The 24,694-nt window shown below is 35.9% G+C and overlaps 1 protein-coding gene across 1 annotated transcript in view; it reads right to left on the reverse strand.

Moving 5' to 3' along the window:
* The window catches only part of HDAC9 (histone deacetylase 9), a 662,132-nt gene extending 656,348 nt beyond the window's left edge, over window positions 1–5,784 (reverse strand). Inside the window, exon 1 of the mRNA XM_082692420.1 lies at window positions 5,723–5,784. Within this exon, the coding sequence (XP_082548546.1) occupies window positions 5,723–5,738 (16 nt within the window). The 5' untranslated portion in view covers window positions 5,739–5,784. The remainder of the gene's footprint in view (window positions 1–5,722) is intronic.
* Between the last annotated feature and the right edge of the window lie 18,910 nt (window positions 5,785–24,694).

Below are 24,694 nucleotides of genomic sequence, written 5' to 3' on the forward strand. Positions count from 1 at the left end.
TAAAAGGTTCCATCTCTGATGTAAAAAGTCTAACATCCATTGGGTGGAGCACTGCCCTCTATTTCTAACCATGCAGATAAATTCTATATTGAAAATTAATTCTACAGAGGCAGTTCATACAAATGTACTTTATTTTTATTTATCCACTTCTTTCTACCAAATCTCACAATGACAGCAAATTTCAAAAATTACTTGCTCACCAACTTACTGAAAACAGATAATGAACAAAAAGATCCCCACTCTCTTACAGAAAATCTCTTGTCAAGAACTACTACTGCCAGTGCCTCATGGAGGTGCTACGTGGGGCTGCATCATCGTCCGTGTTGTTTCCCAACCTCAGCACTATTGACATTTTGGGCCAAATAATTCCTTGTTGTGTGAGGTTGTCCTGGGTATTGTTGGATGTTTAACAGCATCCCTGGCCTCTTCCCACTAGAAGCCAATAGCACAGTAGTCCCCAGTTGTGATCTTCACAAGGTTTCCAGCCATTGCCAAATATTCCCAAAGAATACAACTGCCCCCTGGTTGAAAACCACTGCCCTTGGTGAATGACACACTCTAGAGAGAGGTGCCCTTAGCAACAGCACCCAGCAGCCTGGAGAGTGGAAATACAAATAGGAAAAAAGTGCTAAGTTCAAGTAATTTACACATTAAGGGAAATTAATTTAGACCAACATGAATAAGATAATTATTATTTCCTTGAGTACTATACAGCTACATGAAAATAAAATAAGGAAATTTATAAATATACCGCCACTGAAAATAACATGACTCCAGTCTTCACTGATAAACTAAGTTAGTCAATAACAAAACTGATTGTCAATATGTCAAAATGCAATAACATTTTTTTTTTTTAAGATTTTATTTATTTGACAGACAGAGATCACAAGCAGGCAGATAGGCAGGCAGAGAGAGAGAGAGGAGGAAGCAGGCTCGCTGCTGAGCAGAGAGCCCGATGCGGGACTCGATCCCAGGACCCTGGGATCATGACCTGAGCTGAAGGCAGAGGCTTAACCCTCTGAGCCACCCAGGCGCCCCTGCAATAACATTTTAAAGAAATTAAATTTTCTGTCTATTGTGTGCCAATAAGCTCCACATTACTAAATCCCATGACATTTTTTTAGTAATTTATTAGCTCTTTAATTAGCATTAGACATGAATAACCCTTCATTTCTCCTAAATAGTCTATCTTTTCTGTATTCCATTTTCTCTGACAGCTAACCATCCATCTCCTTCACTCACCAATTCTCCACTACCTGCCTTCTAAATCATGTTGTTTCCCATGGTTGGGTTCGGAGCCCTCCTCGGCTGTTCTCACTTCATACCATCTCCCCAGGAGATTGTATCTATTTCCAGATCTTCAAATACCATCTATCTGTGTGCCATCAGTGGCTTCCCTGATGTACTCCCTTCAACGTTCCAAGAGCATTTCAATTGAAATGTCCAAGTCTGCTCACCTTTCACTTTGCACCATCCTCATACGTGACCTTCCCTAGATCCAGCTGTTCATGCCATAGGATCAGAATTAACATTCTCCTCACCCTTATTTTCACATCAAATTATTTATCAAATCCTAAGTCTTATACTGGATTTCTCAGTTCTGTCCACTGTCCTCCTTCCCCACTGGCACTACTTATTTCAAGCTACTAAGAGTTTTCTAACCTGTTTCTATGTCTTTTGCTTTGTGAGATCCTATTCTCTACTTTTTAACTAATTTAAAAGTAGTATTCAGATCCTTCCAGGGTCAGCTTTCAATCATTTCTGATTACAATTGTAACAATATGCAACTTCCCCTCCATGACCTAATAGGCTCAGCACGATCTTGATTCTGTTACTTACACCTCTAAGCAACTCTCCCGTTTTTAAACATTTCAACCATGATGGCCTTTACTCTCTTCCTCAGAGAAGTTAAACTCCTTACCACTTGGCACATGCGACTTAGAAAGTCTTTCTTCTGACTTAGAAAGTCACAAGAGAAAGTCTTGTGACTTAGAAAGTCTTCCCTGTGACTTGGAAAGATCATTCTATGTCATTCAGATTCATCTTAAAGTGAGCCACCTTTTGGTAGAGACTTTCCCTGATCCCTCAAACTATACACTGAATGCTATATAAATTTTTAACATGTGTCATACAATTCATAGAAAGCCCTTATGAGTTTGATATCATTTTACAGGTAAAGAAACTGAGGCTTAGGAAGGTTAGTAAGATACTCCAAATCACAAAGCGAGAGAAATTGGGCCATGGCTCTCTGATCTCTTATTAACACACACACTCCCCTTCCCAATGTTGTCAGTCCGATGAAGACAGGATATATTCTATGAACTAAAGCTTCATTCACTTCCTGCAGTTTTGCTCCCCCACTGTCTGTAAGCTTCCTGAGGGTAGAAGCTGTGATTATTAATCTCTAAATCTCCAGGGCAGGTGATACTCAAAATTTGTGATGAAAGAGTCTAAAGAACAAAAGAGAGACAGACAGACGGACACACAGGACTCATGTCAAGGAAAAACAAATGCCTTTTTTATTCAAGACTTTTAATAAAACATCTAACCCCCAAAACAGCAGTGACATAAAAGAAGTTTCAAATATTAAAGATGAGGACAGAAAAAGTCCATTCAGAAGCATGAGGGCACTGGTGTCCTGTCACTGGCGGAGGTGACCAAAGCCATCAGAAATTACATTAATACCTAAAGAAGGTGACCATGACAAGCCTAATGGCTGTTCTGCCTCTGTCTCTAACCATACAGAGATACAGACATTTCCAACTGTGAATCCTTTACAAGTTATCAGCTATGTGTTCTTATGAGATAAAGACATTAGAGAAAACACAGGTAATGGAACAGTTCTGCAAAGAAATGGTTTGTTGTCACCAGTACTAACTAGCCTCTTTGCTTTCTCAAAAATTTAAGAATCCGAGGATGCTTTGTAACTATGATCTTTTCCAACTTTACTCCCTCCCTGGAGCAGTCGCAGCTCCATTCATCCCCTACTTTCTCTGCAAAAAGATAGCAGGATTTCAAATCTCTTCCAATGTTTTTATAAGTAAAGCTTGGCTGATTCTATCAAGATGACAAAAGTTCTGTAGCCAATGAAGGAAAAATAAAGATGAAAGATTGCTGAATGCACCCCGATTGCCTGATAAGAGAAGTCAATTATTTTATATCTGATATTCTCATTTTTAGCTGGAAATTCCAGACAGCGTCCCTTTCAGGAAAGGAAAATTTTTTAAAACACCATTACTCCCCTGAAGGGGAAAAAAAAAAAATTCTCCAAAGTTGTGAAATTAACCTCTTCCTTCATTCACACATTTGGTTCTATTTTTACAGTTTTACCAGTAATCTAAAAGAAAAAGCACTGAAAGTCAATCCCAGGTTTTGAAAATGTCTGACAGTGCATGACCCAGTTCTCTTCAGAACCTCCCAGAAGAGTCAGCCAATTTTTATTTCAGCAGTGCATCAGTGTTTATCATTTGTTTTACAACATGGCTGCATGTTCTTAAAAATTGACGCAGATGAATTTCACCCATCGTTTACAAAAACTCAAGAGAGACAAATGGCCTTAAAAATTAAATCCACCACTGAGGCATGGTTAATTTACTAAAAGAGCATTTCTTTTTTTCCCTCTCTCAGTTCAATATTTACTTCCTTACAGCAGTAACTCCACCCCCACCCCACCAGCCTCTTTATTTGTCAAGATTTCTGACAAATTTCCAGCTTATAATTAGGCATTATGAACATTCACTGTGGGAAATCTATTGCTAGACAAAAGCTTTTCCCTCCATTTTGGTTTAGAGAAACAGTGATGACTTTCACCTTGGGAAGTCTAAGAGCAACATCATGGATGCATTTTGACTGCATATGTATGAACAAACTGATTTCTTAGGGACAAATGCTCTAACAAGTGATTAAGTCAGACAGATCTGAAACAAAATCTTGGTTGTCTCCTATAGCTGGGTAATCAAAGGCAAGCTGCTTCATCTCTCTGTGCCTCTGTTTCATCATCTATAAAATGAACATAGTAACACTAAATTTCATGCAGGAATACTAGGGGTATTAAATGAGAAAACCACCCAGTGCCATGCCAGGTACACAGTAAACGCTCAGTCAGTAGCAGTCATTAGTACTTATATTAATGACACAGAGAAAGAATTTCCACAGAGTAGGGGAAGGTCCTCACTTCCCCACTTGTGGCCATCTTCAGAATTTTACCATCCTCATTACTAATGAGAAAAGTATCTAGGCAGCTTGCAGCCCTGGAAGGCCTGAGTAGGCCTACAGAGTTCTGTCTCTGAGAGAAAGGACAAGAGTTCAGATGTGAGGCAGCCTCCCAGGCCTAGCAGCATTGCATACATCCACTGAAAATACATCCCTTCTCAGGGATGAGAGAAGCCCAGGACTCTCCCCTCAACTTGACTTCTCCTTGCTCGTGAGCAGAGACACATTTCTGTTCCCTCTTCCTCAGAGAAAGAGGATGGAAGAGACAAGCTCTGTTACTCTTAATTCTCTCTCAGAGAGAATTAATTTGGTGAGTAAGGGCAAGGAGCCCAAGAACAAGTAAGATGTCTCCATGGACACTTTTCCCAGTCTCACATCATCAAATAATCAAAAGAAAACAATGTCAGAAAACAAATAAGTATGCTCAGACACATGTTTAGCTTTCTGTCTAAACAGAGCCCATCCCTTCTATCACTCTAATCACTTCAGCAAACAGCTGTGGAGCTAACAGAGTGAGCACTCTCTGTTCTCAGCACCTTGCCAAGTCTTTACACGTACAAAGGGTCTCATTGTCTCCGAGCCTCAAAAAAATCAATACTTCCATTTATCTTCATTTTTTCAGGTGAGAAACCAAGGTAGAAAAAGATCAGGAAGCTTCCTCAAAAACAATGGATTGCATGGAACCAAAATTTGACCCCAAATAGTCTAGCCCCAGAGTCCACAATCTTTACTACTCTCCCCTAATCCCACTCCCATTGGCCAAACAACTAGAAAGTTGATCTTGCTTTTGTTGACTCAAAATTCAGCTTTCTGCAATGACATTTCTCTAAAACTTATACTACTGAATGGATAGGAACCTTGAGGAGATTCTTGGCCTCTTTCATTTAACATTCAGAATTGGCATATTTAAAATATTGCAATGCTACAGGACTAAAGTGGGGAGCATGCCACAGAGGTGTGCATGAAACGTGGACCCCGAGTCCCTAACTCCTGAAGCTGTGTGACAGAGCATGGGCAATCTAGGCACTGTGCACTCTACTTCTGCTTGTATTTGAGATTTTCCATAATAGAAAGTTAAAAGCAATGCAAATTTAAACCACAGGCTAGATAACTAAAGACCTTAAGCTGTTTCAGAACCCAGAGGGACGTCTGGGTTCACTAACTCAATGACTCTACTGACAGTTACAAAGTCTGGATTGCAAGAACTAAGAGTGCAGGAACTTATCTTTCAAAAATTATACTAGTACAAGAATATTGCCCCCCGAGTTTGACTGTGACCTATGTGGGACAATGAAGAAATTGTAGGAGTTGAATCTTCTGCCCACTCATGTTTGCTGTTCCTGGAGCTACTGCTGCTGATCGGAAAACCTTCTGCTTCCCCCTTCTCGTAGCAGGTTTATCTTTCCACAGCCTACACACTACTAAAGATGATTTGCATGATCAAACTTAAAAACTTCTACCCTTTATCGTTTTTACAGTTCTTCTAAAAGATTAAAAGGAAGAAACTTACCCGTTCTGCTGTACATTCCCTCTTTGCCAAAGTGTGCTGTGGTTTCGAAAACTAGCCCAGTCCTTCTGAACTTTTCTGTATCCGTTATAATATTAAAGAGCCACAAGGAAGGGAAGTGGTTAGTCAACTTGCTAATTTTATCAGTCCCTCCCACTGGTTAAATAGTACCTGATGCTACAGACTCAAAATCAGTTTTCCAGCTCACTTCTGTGCTACAGCACGACTTTATAAAAACAGTCTAACTTGAGGGGAAAGAGAGTGACAATATCTAGTTTGTAGGCATGAGACAGTTAATGAATGAACATTTTATTACTATTAATAAGAAGCCTAACAGACTACAGAAACCAGTGATTTTACAAAATGAGGAGGAGGAAGAGACAGAATGTCTGTCAGCCCCATACTCTCCAAGCATACTCTCAGCTGGGTGGGATGGGAAAGGATTTTTTAATGCAATCACAGGACGTGTGGGAAGTCACTGGTGTTTCATTTGTTGATAAATTTTCTGTCCTGGAGTAAAGCCAGTTTACCAGATATAGAAACTTCCACAACCTGGGGCCCTGGCTTAGACATTAGCAATTAAAACAGGACCAAGTAGCAGACATGTGCCTCTGGATGAGGGAAAATTAAATAAATGTCTTCTGAAGAAATACTCCGACCTGTTTTCTAGGTCGTAAATACCTGTAGTAAATGAAAAGAAAATACAGCACCTAAAGACAGATTTTAATGAAATAAAATAATTCTGATCCAATTCAGAATTGGATTTTGTATAATCCAAGAGATTGCAATATACAAAACACTGTTTCCCCAGAGCTTTGTAACACATAATTTTCTGAGCTATTTCAATGTGTGGCATTTGAATTAAATCTGGAGTACTCACTTGGAAGTGTATGTCCCACTGTATCAGGAAAAAGATTTTCCCCAAATCAAAACATTATTGAAGTTCACTAACCCTTGCCTTTGATTGGCTGAGTAACTGAAAATGAGTCTCTTCAGAGAACTTCTAGAAGTTTTATATAATCACATGTGGTGATGGTGATACAAGATGCAAGAAGAGTGAAATTTGGTAAACTAAGGGAAGCTAAGGAAGCTAGCAATTCATTGCAGTCATTTCTCCTTTCTTAGTATTCCCCCCTACTCACCTAATCAAACAAGGAAAGGAAAAACTTTGGAGAGCTATTGAATTTATTTTCCATCTCCATAAGTTTGTTTTCTAATTAGAGCTAAAAAAATGTACTAGACTGAAGTGAAATACTAGTCATGCCTTGTTCTGAGATGCCAGCTACAAGTTCCTTGAAGAGCAACAATTGCATAGTTTAGGCCCTCAAGGTCATATCTTTGTATCTGAGTTTAAGAGGAGGAGAAAATACCTAAAATCAACATTTCACATCCATGACTCTCTCACTTACATGTGTAGCTTCTGCATCTTCAACGAAGGAAGAGGAAAAGACACAGAACTCTTGAGCAAAAGAGAATTAACTCTCTTTCTCAAAAAAGAGCCTCCCCAGGCTTCTATATTGAGGTGAAATTCTTCAGCCTCTTCCAGAAGCCTTTCTCCATTCAAACATACCAACCTGCCTCCCTCTGAAATCCTAGGGCATATTTCATCATCCTCTCAGTCTAATGATAGAGTATTTCTATGTAGTATCTTTGTAGAAGATTGTAAGCCTCCTCAGGACTTAGATACATCCTGATGCCTACCCAGAGCACTAAGCTCATCAAGCACAAAGCCCCTCCCATTTAAAACAAGTATTTTGCAATGCTCTTTTGCTAACCTAAAATGAAACTCATAGATTCTAAATCCAACCTCTATTCAGCATATTTTTCAAAATCAATAAAGAGCTCTGACACAAGAATCTTTACACGTCTCAGAAGTCCTCCAATGTTTGCCCTACTACCCTGTGAGTAAATCCAGATGAAGAGATGTAATAAGAAGTAGTCTTACAAGAAAAGTAGGCAAGTGAAAGACTGGACAGTTGAGTGAGCATGAGAATAAAATCCAGTGTTAAGACAAGAAGCAATGAACCAGACTTATTAGCACATTAAGTAAAAGGAAAAATAAGATTAACTGAAATCCAGATAACATGCTAAGGCAAATCACAGACCACAGACATAAAGAAAACATGAAAAATGATTACTATTCTTTGTAGGAGCTGAGAACTATTCCTTATTCATAAAAGATTTCAAAGGAGCATGAACTTTCCTTTTTTCAATACTGAACAAGGGAACTACAAATACATACAGTTAGAGCTGTATATGTTGGTGAAAATACCATTAGCCATGTTGTTGTTAGTGACATGATTTTCCAAATGGCGAACAATTCATCATAGAGCCTCTAATAATAAAATGTGAAATTATATAATAGTTGTAGTCCTAGAAAATCAGTGTATACCAAAATGGAATAAAACAGTTTTTATATGTGCAGCCTATTTTTGTTTTTTAGGCTCAAATAATTGTAAACAGGTGTTTCACCCACGATCCAAAGAAATAACTGAAATGCATAACACAAAAATTTTTCCACGTGTAGCAATGTCCCTAACATTACCAAACCCTCACATCCATGAGACTAGCCCTACTAAATACTAGAAGCACCCTTTGAACATTGTGGCATCTAGAAAACATTCCCATTATTTTCTGTCCCTTGCCTTAGAGACCAGGGCAACCTCATTAAAAACTACCACCCTAGCAAGGCCACTATCCTTGGCAAACTCTCCTGCTTCAGAAGTCAGGCAGGAACATCAAGAAGTGAAGGAAACATTAAATAAAGACCACAAGTTAGGCAATGTGGGCTACCATCAGCTTCTATCCACTGTGACCCAGAGATTAAGAGTAGTACAGAGCCTTCCATCTTTCAAGAGAAAGTAGACATCCAGATTTCCTTTTTTTTTTTTTTAGGTGTTATTTATTTATTTATTTGACACAGAGACAGAGAGAGAGCACAAGCAGGGGGAGCGGCAGAAAGGAGAGTGAGAAGCAGAGTCCCAGCGGAGCAGGGAGCCCGAGTAGGGTTCGATTCCAGGACCCTGAGACCACCAACTGACCCAGAAGTAGATGCTTAACTGACTGAGCCACCCAGGTGCCCCTGGACATCTAGATTTCTAGGTGAAATTTCATTTCAAAAGATTTGTAACACTCTAAGGATCATATACAAATTTTCTACAGGCTAACATGATCTCTAACATTAACTACTTGGTCAATTAGAAAAATAGCAACATTTATAAAATACATAATGTCAAAGATATGATATTTAGTGTAACAAGCAGGTGACCAAGCCCTTTGATCTCATTTTGTAAAAACAATTATACATGACTTATGTAGGACTGACTCTGGAGTATCTGCCAACATGTTAACAGGAATTCTCTACTGATTAATTTTTCTAAAATGAACACATAAGGTTTTATAATAAGTAATAAGCAACCAAAAGTATACTTAGTTTTAAAACATTAGAGGACAGTAGCTATGAAAATTTCTTTGAACACAATCAGAAAGGACCACAGTTAAAATATACAAACAAATAAAATTCCTCTCAAATACTAAATTAAGCTCCACGTCAAGCGCTGGTTAAAGAGCAGATATAAAAATTAAGCTGCCTGCAAATCAGAAGAAGGATGTGCCCAAATAAAAGGATTTATTACCTTGGGCTCCAGATAATCAGACATTATTTTATCTCGTTTATTAGATAGCTGGAGGCCACACAGGCCAGGATCTAAGACTGAATGTGTGACAACGAAAACACTCAAATAACTGTTGATTAAAAAAGATCTAGGGCTTTAAAAAAGTAAAAAAATAAATAAATTTCCCTATAAGCTAAATAATAATAATTTTAAAAGTTAACCTTTAAAATGAAGGTGCTTTGTAATAGAGCTTGAAGTCCGGAATTGTGATGCCACCAACGTTGGCTTTCTTTTTCAATATCCCTTTGGCTATTCGAGGTCTTTTCTGGTTCCATATAAATTTTAGAATTATTTGTTCCATTTCTTTGAAAATGATGGATGGTACTTTGATAGGAATTGCATTAAATGTGTAGATTGCTTTAGGTAGCATAGACATTTTCACAATATTTATTCTTCCAATCCAGGAGCATGGAACATTTTTCCATTTCTTTGTGTCTTCCTCAATTTCTTTCATGAGTACTTTATAGTTTTCTGAGTATAGATTCTGTGCCTCTTTGGTTAGGTTTATTCCTAGGTATCTTATGGTTTTGGGTGCAATTGTAAATGGGATTGACTCCTTAATTTCTATCTTTTTCCTATTTATAAAATTAATATTAGAAGCTAAGTCATGTTTGAATTCAATAAAATTATTTTATTAACTTCTTCTAAGGCTTAAGAAATACCCTCTTCTGGGGCAACTGTATGGCTCAGTCAGTTAACAGTCTGTTGAAGACTTAGACCTTATTTTTTCCTCAAGTAAAAGCTTATTTTCTCCCAAATTAGAAACATTTCAAATCTGGTCCTCTTAGGGACCAAACATGACATCCTTGAAGAATAAGCTAAGATCTTGAAAAATCATACATAGTAAGACCATTTAAAATGCTCAGGTATACACACTCAAAATTCTGCAATCACTACTGGTTTGGGGGGAATTTATAAAAATGTACCACCAAGCTGTATAGAAAAGAACTTTTAGAATCATAGAAATCTGTGTGGAAATGATGATCCAATTTTTGGAAATGTTACTTTTTCTTGTTAGAGAGTAGAGTCATGCCAGTGCTTACTTTGAAAGGAAATTCACCCTTTCTCCAGTCTTCAGCTATATGCTGACTAGAGCTTCAGTCTTTAAATATGTTTTCAAGTTTATTCATTTCCATTCTGCAGAATCAGAAGATTATACAGTTTGTGAACTAGAACTTTCCTTTCAGTTATGTATTTCAATTTTGATGACAAAAGCAGATGTTTGCAGGTTTGAAAGTTTTCTAGTTTAACACTGTTGGGGAATCCAGGGTAAATGCAACAGTTACCACTTGCCCAGCATAAAAGGTGATATGAAAATCTCATAAGAATAGTATCATGCAGCATGTCTTTCTGAGGAAAGCATGCCAGATGTAGTCTCTTTAAAAATGCTTTAAGCATTTGACTAAATTTGCTGCTAAGGTGATTATTTTTAGACAAGATCTTGCTTACTGACATATATTGAAATAAAATTTTTAAAACTGCCATTGAATACAATATATTTAATACTTGCTGGGAGGGGGTGTGTGTTTGTGTGTGTGTGTGTGTGTGTGTGTGTGTGTGTGTGTGTGTATTCCTCAGTAAATAGGACACACAGTATTCAGCTTCACCAATAATCAAATAAATGCAGATTGTGAAAGATTAACATTTTTACTTTCAGTTGAGGCTAATATAAGATGATGATAAGCATATGAGGTGAAGAGTATTCTCTATACTACTGATAGGAATGTAAATTGGTAAACCCTCCCTGGAGGAAAAAATTGTCACAGTATATCAAGAATCTTTTTAAAAGTTCATGCTTTTTGGTAGTGACTCTAAGAATCATTTCTAAGGGGGAAAAAAAGATGTGAAATGATGATTTATGTAAATGAATTTCCATTACACTGTTATTTTAAAATGTTGTTGGACACAAATTATCTCTATATGCCCAATATAAGGAGAATAATAAAAGAAATTAGGGTATAATTACATGACAGATTATAATACAACTTCGACAAATTAAGATATTGAAAATATTTAATGATGCTAAAAAATTTATAATACAATGTTAGGTAAAAAGGATACAAAAACATTGGTGTAGTACTATCTTGGAACACAAACATACTCCATTCACAGCCTTCCACCTTATACATAAAATGTATCCACATATTCAAGAGAAAAAGACTAAAAGCCCAGTATGTGAAGAATAATTCTCTCTGGATGGTATAATTACAGATAAATTTTATATTCTTTTTACCTTTTCTTTTTGGCCAACTTTTCTACTTCGAGCATCAGGAAAAAATATTTCATAAGTCTGAAGACATCAAAAAATTGTGCAGTACTTTTCATGAATATCAGAATCTTCTCCATTATCACAGCAGCCTTTACTTGGTCTTTTGGCTTCAAAAGTATTTTTTATTGTTACTTTGGCTTTGTGGATTTCTCATTTTATTCCTTGATAAAGTGAAGCTTGCCTGGCAACTCAGACAATTTAGGGTGAAATCAACTTTATGTCAATGTGTTATGTTATGTTAATGTCTCAGCTGGTCATCTTAGCTACGCCACACAATTCAATTACTCTTAAAAACAGACTGCTAAAATCTACACCCAATTTATTGCAAAAGGAATAAGCAAATTTTTACCTGGGATAATAGTAATAGTGAGTGTTGAATTTAAATCAAGTGAATGAGAAAGGAATCCATCTTCATCTAGTCTCTATAATACCAGACACTTGAAAATTTTAACTCATTTAATGATCTCAGTAATCTTGAGGGTTAAGTTTTCTTCCATCTATTTCACAGATGAGGAGACTAATTTTCCCAAAGCCTGGTAAACTGACCAAAGTCTCATATTTGGTAAATGGAAGACCAGAACTAACTACAGATAATTTTGACTACAAAATCAATGTCTAGCATATAAAAAGATTTTTTTTTTTTTTTGGACTCCAGATAGTTCACCTGTAGTAATCTTAAAATTACAGACAACTTAAAAAACCAAATTTTTGAAGATTATGAAATAAATTAGATTCCGAATGAGAACAAAACATGCTTTTGTTCTCTGCAGTTACTATAATAGAAGATGAAATAAGCAAGAATTGGCAAAAAAAATCAAAAACAAAAACAAAAAAAACACACAATTGAATATATAATTGAGATGATGTCTTCTGAGCCAAAAATCGAAACAAATGACACAGAAATGGTCCCAGAGTCTCATGCTTCATGTAGCCATCATTTGTCCAGTGTTTAATGGGGATAAAAAAAAAGTTTAAATTAGCAGATCTGTGCTCCCTTCGGCAGCACATATACTAAAATTGGAACCATACAGAGAAGATTAGCATGGCCCCTGCGCAAGGATGACACGCAAATTCGTGAAGCGTTCCATATTTTTGGATGAATGGATAAGGAAGATGTGGTCCATATACACTATGGAGTATTATGCCTCCATCAGAAAAGACGAATACCGGGGCGCCTGGGTGGCTCGGTGGGTTAAGCCTCTGCCTTCGGCTCAGGTCATGATCCCAGGGTCCTGGGATCGAACCCACATTGGGCTCTCTGCTCCGCGGGGAGCCTGCTTCCTCCTTTTTCTCTGCCTCTCTGCCTACTTGTGATCTCTGTCAAATAAATAAATAAAATACTATTTTAAAAAAAAAGATAAGAAAAGAAAAGAAAAGACGAATACCCAACTTTTGACAGGACTGAAAGAGATTATGTTGAGTGAAATAAGTCAAGCAGAGAGAGTCAATTATCATATGGTTTCACTTATTTGTGGAGCATAACAAGTAGCATGGAGGACATGGGGAGTTAGAGAGGAGAAGGGAGTTGGGGGAAATTGGAAGGGGAGGTGAACCATGAGAGACTATGGACTCTGAAAAACAATCTGAGGGTTTTGAAGGGGCAGGGGGTGGGAGGTCGGGGTACCAGGTGGTGGGTATTACAGAGGGCACGGATTGCATGGAGCACTGGGTGTGGTACAAAAACAATGAACACTGTTATGCTTAAAATAAATTTAAAAAAAATTTTTTTAAAGTAAAAAAAATTAGCAGATCTTACATATAATTTGTAAATAATAAAGAAAATTCACATTTTTTTTTAATTTAAAGGGAAGATTTTAACTAATATACAAGTCATATATTGTCAAATCAAATAACAGAAGAAATATATGAGGACAGAAGTAAAAACTGCCTCATCATCTGTACAACAAAAATAACCATTGTTGATGTGGTAACCTCCCATACTTCTTCCTATTCACACACAAAACACCATAGTGGTACTTAAGAAAATGAAGGCTGGTTAAATTGGCCAAGTGGTATAGTTGATGACATGAGACGAGGTTTGACCAGACATGTGTCCAACTCCCACAGGAGTGTTTTTTCTACCTCTCATTTGCCTAGGGTAGTGGGGTGGGCAGAATACTCCACAGACATAGAAACTGAAGTATGGCATCACTTTGTCTGTTTTTCATACTTTTCGAAAATCCAAAGTCTTAGATGGCTGACTCTGCCCTTTACTACTACTTCCCTTTGAGCAAATCACTGAATTTCCCCAGGCTGACCTGTAAATAATGGTGTTAACTTCCAAGAGGTCTTAAAGAGTCAATGACTCAGTCACTAAATGGAATTAAATTTTAGTACTTAAAATTCTCTGTTTTAGAACAACACAACACTCAGCATAAAAATGCAATGCTAACCTTTAGAATTTTAAATGAACTAATTAAGATGCCATTTGAGCCATGTGTACTGTACAATGCAACCCATTCTGCAAAGAGGAACAGATAATCAGTTCAACAAAAAATAGCCGGCTGTTACACTTTCTGTGGCATAAACTTCATGTTCCACCAAGTTTAAAAATAAATCTTTTACTCACCTTTGATTTACTCTCTCTCTCCTTATGTTATTACTATGCCCTACTATGGAATGCCTCCCTCTGCTGGGTTAAAGTGTACTTTGACTATTAGAACATTGAGGATCAGAAAAGGGTCAAAGAGTTCCACATGTTCTTTATTTGTTTCTAAATACAGTGCCTAAAAACCACCTAGATTTTCCAACATTTCTTTCGGGACCTTATTCCAAGGTTGAGAAACTTAGATCTTTAAAACAGTCCTGGGTTCTAGCTGTTTACACAGAGACTGTGTTGTACTAAGTGAAGATTATACCCCCCTGTACCAGGCAGCAAAAAGGAAGTAGTGCCCAGACCCATTTCTTACCGGCCCATTGTGAAATGCAATTACAATATCCTTTACTTCCTGGGATACAAAGGGACAAGTCCCTCACCAAGTCATACACAAGCCAAATGACCTGCATTCCTTTAAAGTAATTTCCACCAAGTGATAATCACTTTCTCCCAGTGCAAATATGTGACTTCCCTTTCTGGAAATGGTCCGGGGACCTTGCAATGTCTTGTTTAACAATAATAATTGTGTTGTTTCACTCCTGTCTATTCCCCTAAGAATTAAACTGTTTTTATTTCTCAAGACTAGGGAGTCTCAGGGACCATTTTAGGATTTTCCTAAGAAATATCCATAATATGCTACCACTAACTCGATGTCTTAGAAATGTTATTAAATGCTCTGGCCTTTATTTTCTTATTTATAAAATGGGGCTAATAATGCCTATTTCACAGAATTGTTATGAATATTAAGCAAGGTCAATTACAGAAAGGGCCAGCACGTTGTAAATGGTCAAAAATTGATTAACCACAATACTACAAGTAAGCATAAATAATATTTATATAGTTTTCTCTTCTCTACTCTGAGAAGGATATGATAATGACTGTATGTGTGTGTGTATGTGTGTGTGTTCTTTCAATATTTTTTAAGGTGGCTGTAGGCTCATTCGGGCACTTTTTCTACAAGCTTTACCTTACGGTTTTTTAAATCCTTTTAAGATCCATAATCCTATTGAATCAGGAATAAAATGTATACTTAGTTTCAGGCAAACAATAGTTCAACAAAAGCCCCTTCAATTTTTAATTACTCCCTCTTTCTTCTTCAAGTTCACTCCTATTCTCTGATTTTTTAGTCTTGAAAGCCAGTCAGGGTACATTATTTATGTTATATTCAGTAGGGAGGAAAAGAAGAAAAGGAATTTTATTCAGGACACTAACTCTAACCTTGAAATGTTATTTTCTGAACATTTGTTCTGCTCACTGAGCAATTTTTGTCTTCAAGTCAGATGTCTAAATACAGTGCTTGAGCTCTGCTTAAAGGCTAAAAATATAGACTTCGGCACAAGGTGATGGTTACAAAAGAAGGTGTTTAGAATATGGTTCAATAGAAGCTAAGGTAATTGAGCATTAGCTATATAGTTCAGCCTGAAGAATTTCTGATCTACATTGAAGCTTTGGAGTCAAATCTCAGGCCATTATCCTTTGAAATACATTTTCCTTGAAAAGAGAGTCAATTAAGTAAGTGGTTTCCTGAAATCCTCCACCAGGTCCTCAGTTTTCATCATTCGAGGACTGAAAGTCATGGAAACCTTTGTCAGCCTTTCTCTCTCTCCACAGAGTACCTATAAAAACATGTTCCACCAAGCATACTGAGTCTGAACAGGAAAACTGGCCACAAAGCTCATGCAGTATTTCCCTCCTCTAGAGAACAATCTGTGGATAGAAGCCAATGAATAATTATGATGCTCACTACTACCATGTACAACATGGCCATCGTACAGAAAGCTTATTATCCTCCAGGATACAGAGATGACTGCGACTCTGTTTCAATCTCACAGACAGAGCTCTGCTCTTCAATCTCACACTTGGTCTTCCTCAGGCACACTAGAAATAAAGCATCGAGGTTGGAATGGGAATGGTAAAATAAAAGAAAGAATTATCCTAGAATGGATAAACCTGACTCTGTTTTCCAATGACAGTGAAGACCTTTTAATGTTTAAAATTTTATTCCTTTTGAGAAACTGGAAAAAAAAAATTGGATGAAGAAAGGGAGATTAGGTTACATAATAAAAATTTTGATGTTCTCATGAGGCAAGCATTGCCTGAATGAGTGAATGAATGCAATGAGTCATAACAATACTAGAAAATCTCAGTACATTATCACGAAATCCTCTTTAAGGATTTAAGTATATTTCATGAGGCTATCCCAACATTTTTAATACTTTCTCTCCAATGCCTCCAATACAACAGAGGTACTTCCTTAGCAAGTATTTGCTGAATGGATGAATATTTTCCTTTTCCTTCCTTTTTAACTTTTTGATCATTTTTAAGGTTAATGCACAATTACTTTCTCAAGCCTCTGAGAATTCCCCTTTCGACACTAGACAGAAAAGATAAGTGAAATGGAATCATAATCCCATAATAAAATTTTTGTGTAAAAAATAGTAGTTGGACAATTTACACATAGAATGTGAATTAAGCCTTTGAGAAAACTAGCTTCTAGGCAACATCTGTCCTTATTAAAAGGGTAAAATGCAAACACACATTCATACTGGAAAGACATTTGACCAATTTTTTGCATCATCTTCATCATGATGCCATTGGGTAGAGAAGATCAGAACATAAAAATTTCCCTAATCATTTCATTTATTCTTATCCCATAACAATCAGAATTGCCTAACCACTATTTTTTAGTAAGAATAAGGGTTAAATTGGTAATATGAAAGCCAGGTAGGCAGATAGTGAGACAAAATAGCTAACACAGGGACAAGAAAAATTATATTCTAAAGGAAGTCTCTATCTGGACTATGTTGTGTCACATGAGTTTAATAAAATGTACATTTACATTTGAATGTTTTTTATAAATAAGGTTTTACTCTATTAGAATGATTCTGGCAGAGTTTAAGTTGTTCTTTATTTTACAGTGAATTAAATTTTATACATATCTGAGATAGCAGTCCAATATCTTTCAAATTTATCTCTAAAATGGCATAAAGTTTACTTCAAAACTTGGAAACTTCTACATCCATGTTTCTGAGTTTCCAGATTGGACTTTCAGAATGGAATACTCACTACCATAGCAGAGGTAGCTCTTGTTACGGGATTAAAATGCTTCAACAGAAAAAAAAAAAAATCACTTTTCACTCTTGCGCTACACCAAACACTTCTTCATACCTTCCAAAGTGACCTTTTAAAATCGAATATATTAAATGCATAAAAGATTATGTCCCTCTTCATATGCACATATTCACAATAACCTAGGGCATTACTTCACCAGGAAAATTCCTGATATTTTAAAGTCAATTTTAAAACAAACAAAAATACTTAAGAAATAACTGCATCTTATAGAATTTTAAGTACTTCTCTTTTACCATGTTACATAAAAGGCATATCTAAATTTAGACATATGTAGATAAACATGCCAATCCCTGAAAAACCCTAGACCACAGAAGTTCTAGGGAAAAGTCTGTATTATATTAAACATGAGACTCCATTTCCTTGTTTTGAATTATTGGTGCTGCTGTGGCAACAGCACAATAGAGAACTTTGTTGCACTCTCAGCAGAGCTATTTATATTATTTAACCTCTTCCCTGGGAGTTCTTCCTCTACTGAGTTCTTCCATTATTTTAATAAAGCAGTCCATTCAAAGATTTTTTTTCAATTTTTTAAAGTCATTGCTAAATGTGAACAAACAACACATGCCTTTAAGCTGTTTAGGGCAAACATTCTAGACACGAAGCTAATCTTCTGACATGTTTTAAGTACCAAAATACCCATTTAACGGATCATGGAAATAAAAGGATAATTTCTTGTAACTGAAAGGAACGGCATATGATTTCTAAATGCTCTAAAATTTTACCAAAATATCCAGAAATGGGAAACTGTTAAGTCATAATTAAAACACTTCAAAGGAGGAGCTTTCTACAAAATCGAAGTTCAAGGTGGTATTCCTTCCTGATTGGAGGATGTTAAAAAAGTAGGGTTAAGCAAGTGCAGTGACACAGACTGGGAAAAAAAAATAACCATAAACTTTAGTTCCATAAATGCACACATCATAAACTTTTTTTTAATATGTATCCTCAAGAACCAGTAATATTAACCAAACAAAGAGAAGAATTCATCAATGAAATTTAAATCGGTGACCTGTTAAATCATGAACATTTTCTTTGGTTAGAAAATTGGCCAATCATTTAGTTGGATCAAGGGTAGGACCTTTCATTAAATCTTTTGAACACAGTAAGTGAAATTTAAGTCCCATCTCTGGAAATCAAGACAACTGAAAGAAGTTGTTAGGTACTGAGAAAATGAGGTAGGAAATATAACTACCTGTGACTCCTCTCCAATGACTAAGAAATGTCTGGAGTAGAGGGTAGTGCAAGGCAATATAGCAGAGGAAAGCAAAGTGGAAGCAAAGGACTATAAATACTATACATAAATGAAAATTCCACCTTTCTAGATTTATGGTCATTTCCTGCACAGACCTGGTCTCCATGTAGAAGGAAGTCCCCATTTTTCATCAACTGGCCAAGACCTTTCCCTCTTCTATCCACTTAGGCTTGGTGTTCCACCTGTCTGCCCTTCCCTTCTTTTTTTCCTGGCAAATGTACTTGTTTAAATATTTTTTTAAAGATTTTATTTATTTATTTGACAGAGATCACAAGTAGTCAGAGAGGCAGGCAGAGAGAGAGGGGGAAGCAGGCTCCCCGCTGAGCAGAGAGGCTGATTCAGGGCTTAATCCCAGGACCCTGAGATCATGACCTGAGCTTAAGACAAAGGCTTAGCCCACTGAGCCATCCAGGTGCCCCAAAAAATGCACTTGTTCAGACTTAGATCAGTTATCTTGTCTGTCAGCTTGCTCAGTGTCACCCCATTCAAGAGAGCTCGTCCCTGCTTCTTCAATGTCACGGGCCATCATCCCTACTTCTGCCTGAGTGCTCCCATTTTATCATTATGAAGGTGTTTTTATCTAGTTCTCTTACTCAAGTCAGGGCTCCTCAAGGGCAGAGTCCACAGAAAACTCATTCATTCATCCTTGTATCTTTTTTTTTTTTTTTAGAACTGCGCTATGATTACTGAACGACTATAATAATAGTATCAAAACAGATTTAAAATTAGTAATAAAAAACCATAACATGTTTTTAAAAATTACAACCTTCCAAAGTGTTTTAAAATGTGAACTTGCTCATATAATAGAATGCAAGAAGACATTTAGGGTCTGAAAGAAAAATAATAAGGATACAAAAAGAAAAATTTAGGAGAAAAAGACAAAGAAGCCACTTTTGTCACTGTCTGCTAGGACTATGACCAAACTTAGTAAATATTCTCCTATAAAAACGTTTGAAGTGAATATTATAAAGGCTAAATGAATAAGCATTATTTCTGGTTTTATATTTGGCTCATAAAAAAAGTAAATTGGGTAAGCTGTCATTCCAACTATTCATTATTTCTTTATAAAATGTAACACCACCCACTTTCTATGGAAAAAAAAATCACATATTCTCTCTTATTAAAACCTATGCCCTCTAGAGGTGCTCTGTCAAGCTGAGAAATGGCATGTCAGGAGACATAATATGCTTCAGAGACAGATGTCCCTATTCAAAATGCATGTACAATGATCAATCACAACTCAGAACAGTCCTGAAAACTCAAGTGCCACACTTAAAAAACAATTACAGAAAGACATGTTAAAATAACATCAAAAAGCTTGATACACGCTGAATGCATTACCCAAGAAATTCAACAGAGTATTTGCAGAACGTATGAGGATTTTGTTTTGCTAAGTTTCCACATAAGAATTTTAAAAGTACAGTTAGAGGAAATACTGTGCCAAAGTCCACACCTGCTCCTGGGTGAACTCCCCTTGCCTTATGCTACAAGTTAGCCTTTCAATACCCACACCTGGCCTATCATTAATTTCATTTCAAGTTTCATAAAGAATTTAGTTCTTGTCATTCGTAAGCAGGACTTTGATTTTATTTCATATGTGTGTAATCTTAATACAGAGCAGTGTAAACATATTTTCGAGATTATAGGATTATACATGCCTATCTCATTCATTATCAAAAAGACATGTAATATTCCATTGCATGAAAATACCCCAAATTATTTATTCATTTTCCTATTGATGGATATTTGGTTTTAATTCTAGTTTTTCAGTATTATGAACAATGCTGAAATAAACATTTCTGTACATGTCTTGTGTACACAGGAGTATCTCTGTGATATACCTCCCAGTGGCATTGCTGGATGGGCCCTAATAAGGCACACAACTTGACTACATACTTACGAATATACTGCTCTCATAAGTGATACTAATTTTTACACTTCTCCCCAGTATCGTAGAATTTCCTACTGCTCCACATTCTCACCAATACTTGGTATTGTTGAACTTTGTTATTTTGTCAGAACAATGGTTTACGTAATTGCATAACACTGTAGCTTCAATTTGCATTTCCATGATCATGACTTTAGGTTGTTTAGTGGCCATTTAGATTTCATTTTATCAAAATTGACTATTCTTATTTGTCCTGTTTTCCCTGGGTTACTTATTTTTCTTTTTGATATCCTGAATGTTAACCATTTGTCATATTTATGGCACACATATCTTTCCCCAGTCTTTGACTTGTTTTTTTTTCTTTCACTGAACAAATTTAATATTCATAATTATTGTTCATAATTATCAATCCTTTCCTTTGAGATAGTGTTTTGTATTTTCCTAGAAAATTCTTCCATTCTCTGTATCATATTTTCCAAATTCACATTTAAATGTAAATCCTTAATTCATTTGAAATTGCTTTTGTGCTTTTATGAGGTAGGGATACAAATTCAAATTTTTATCCCAGTACCATTTATTGAATAACTCATCTCTTTGATGATCTACAATGCCATCTCTGTCATATATCTGGTTTCCACATATGAATTGGTGCTTTCTTGGCAATGTGGTCTAATCCATTTGGCTATGCATCATGTATAATATTAGGGTTTTGTAAGAAGTCTACATATGTTATAATGCCATTCTTCCCATTTTTTTCTCTTTTTATTCACGACTCTCTTTTCTTTCCTTGGCCTTTTATTTTTTCACATAAATTTGAGAATCAGCTTGTTGAATTCCATAAAAAAATCTGTTGGGTACTTGATTAGAATTCCATAACTCAATTTGAGGAGAATTAAAAATTTAGTAACACTGATTTTCAATTCATGAGGATAGTATCTTTCTCTATTTACTTAAATCTTCTCAAATGCCTTTCATTAAAGATCATCTTTCTACAAAAAGGTATTTTTTTATCTTTTATTTGATTTATTCCTAGGCTCTTTTTTAGCATGTGCCAAATGTTACAGACATCCTCAATTGTATTTTCTAACTATGGAAATACATTGTCTTGATCTTTGTATCCAGCGTTCATTGTACATTCAGTGCTCCTTGTATGCATTTTGATTATGAATCAATGAATGACAAAATGTTGGGATATTTACATAAGAAATAAAATCCTGTTACAATGATAAACCATAAACATACTTTTGGGCATTATTTTGTTTTAATTTCAGTTAAGGTAAAATTAACATGGGGGAAAATCCAGACACACACACACACACAGACACAATACTTAATTTTAAATATATTCTGTACATATTTAGTATTTTAAAATACCTATATATTGAAACATGTTCCTATGAAGAAACAATTAATATGTTTACAAGGTTAACATATAATCAAGAGACTGAAAGGAGTGTTAATTTCCAGATGTGAAAAGTGCCCACCCAACATTGCTAAGGTTTTTAAGTAATGCTTCTCTTAATTGGAAATGTTTGATCCAAATGTGATAACTATACTTGTAGTATGGCTAGCACTCATCTTAGAAGAAAATAAATAAATGTTGGCAACACTGCTATTCTTTAACAATTTACTGCATTACTAAAATTCACATTTCCAAAGTTCTATGTAATCCAAATCAGAACTTTTGGTGGTAAAAGAAAAACAGCATTTGATGCCCAGTCATTGTTCAGCAAATGCACTATTCTACATTACCTGAGAATTGTTTCTCATGCATTTTACTCTGTCCCCCCTCAAAGTCTGGAATTTAGATTTCTTACTTCGTTCAGTCACTCAATGATTTATCAAATATTTATCAAATTCAGTCTATATGCTGGGCACTTTAATACATTCTAAAAATACATTAGTAAATGGAATGTGCTTGGCTCCCAGTCTCACAGAGGCTTACGGGCTCCGGGAGAAGACAGATGTTAACTAAGAACTCACCATTCTGTATTAAAGTGTTATGACAAGGGAAGTGCGAGGTGTTATGAGTACAACTGGGGACCCAAAAGAGAAGGCATCATGGAATGCCCATCTTGAGGAAGTGTTGTTAAGAGGCTTCAAAAAAATTAGGAATTAGGCAGTAAAACAAAGTGTTCAGCCTGGGGGAAAGTCATGGGGTGCACAAAAGTTCAGATCACAGCATTTCTAGGATCCAGGAAAATAAAGGGGAAACTAATATCAAATATTTGTTGACTTCTCACTCAAAATACATGGCAGGCTGAAATATAAGGGCTTTCTGGTCCAATGTGATGACAAGGAGGCAGAAATGGGAACTAATGTTCTAAGCTGTGGATCCTCTCTTTCCAAGACAACATGTCCATACCTAAAATGCACTTACATAAGAAAGCTGGGATTAATTCACAAACAGCTCCTACACAATCTCACTTTAATATACATGTCTATACCAAGTGAGTATACAGGTATACAGTCACACATGTGAGATTCAAATAACTCAGATTTCATTATTCTTTTAAAGTCATATACTATACACTTGCAGCAACTATATTTCCTCCCCTAATTATAATTTCTACAAGGAAGTTTTACCATATCATGGCAAGCAATAATGGTGAGAGATGATCAATAGTACATAAGGATGTTTGCAATTCAGACAAACTTCACAGAAATTATTTCTTGAACATTCTGTAAAATTATTAAATGCACTAAGTATTCTTTACAGATTGTGTGTAGTATAGCAAATCAATGTTGATGCTACATTTGTTCTTATCAAATCAACACAATTACAAGAAAATTTGAGTAACTTAATTTCAAAAAAAGTAAGTAAAGCTTTTAATTTACTTTTTTTGTCTTTTCATTAAAAATTGAACAAAATGCCAATTTGAAGATACAAAATGCACTCAAACGTAGCTGTTTTCTATTTTATTTGGCTTTTCTAAAGACCATTGTTCAATAATGATTCAGAAGGTACACATAAAATCTAATCATAATGCCAGAAGCAACCATGACTAATAAGAGAGCATTTCCCATCTTCTTCTTTTCACCTAAAAACAATGCATTTACACATATGTGTACATACATATGTATTCAAAAAATCATTCTTTAAGTTTATAAACTACTTTTTATAAAAACAATGTCATTTAAAAGATTTGGTACATGACCCATGTTATGAATGTATAATATTCCACAGAAAAATTAAAAATGCACCATAATGACTTGGCTATTTTCTACATTAGTAGGGCATTCAGATATTTTTCTGACTTTGCTTTTTATAAATAATGCAGCATTGAATCTTTTTATTTCATGCTTGTTCTACTAATAACATGGGAACTTAATGGCAGAAAAAGTGATAGAAAAATAAACCACCTTTCTTCCCTAAATCATCTATTTAAAAAAAATGTATACAAACATTTATTCAAGTCCAACTCTATGCCAGGCCCTTCGTAAGTATGGAGGACACAGAGATGAGTAAGAACAAACACACTTGCCAGGAGGTCATTGTCTATCATAGTCACTTTCAACTGGGACAATTTTGCAGAGGACATCTGGCAACAATTGGAGACAGTTTTCATTGTTATAGTGTAGCAGTAGAGTGCTACGAGCATGTATAGATAGAGGCCAAAGACACTGCTGACCATCCTGCAATGCACACAACTAGCCCCCACAACAAAGAATTATCGAGTCCAAAAGTTCAATACAGCAAGTGTTGAGGTTCAAAAACCCTGTTCTACTCCTTTTTTATAGTCTAACTCTGTCTCAATGAAGAGTTCATCTCTCCTCAATGACAACATTTAATGAGTTATACCAATGAACAGGTACAAGAACAATTACCATGAAACTACATATTTAGGTCAACAGAATGGCTGAACCACAAAAAGCCATTCCCAGTTTGACAAGGAGGCACAATGGTTCATATTTCAAATACAATGACTCCATATATTGATCAATGAACCCTGAAGCCTGGCAAGTGTGAAGATTTTACATCTGCAGCATAGATTCCTGACTCTGTTCAATGTGGCTTCTTCTACTCTCCTTCAGACCTTTAGAGTTTAGGATTATCTCAGGCAAGAAAATGAAAACAAGGTATTTTTAACTACCTGCTCAATTGCTTGGAAAATTACCTCTTAAAACATTTAAACACCCACTTCTCATTTTTTCCAAAGTCCTAGA

Source organism: Mustela nivalis (genome assembly GCF_964662115.1).
Source record: "Mustela nivalis genome assembly, chromosome: 12".
NCBI lineage: Eukaryota > Metazoa > Chordata > Mammalia > Carnivora > Mustelidae > Mustela > Mustela nivalis.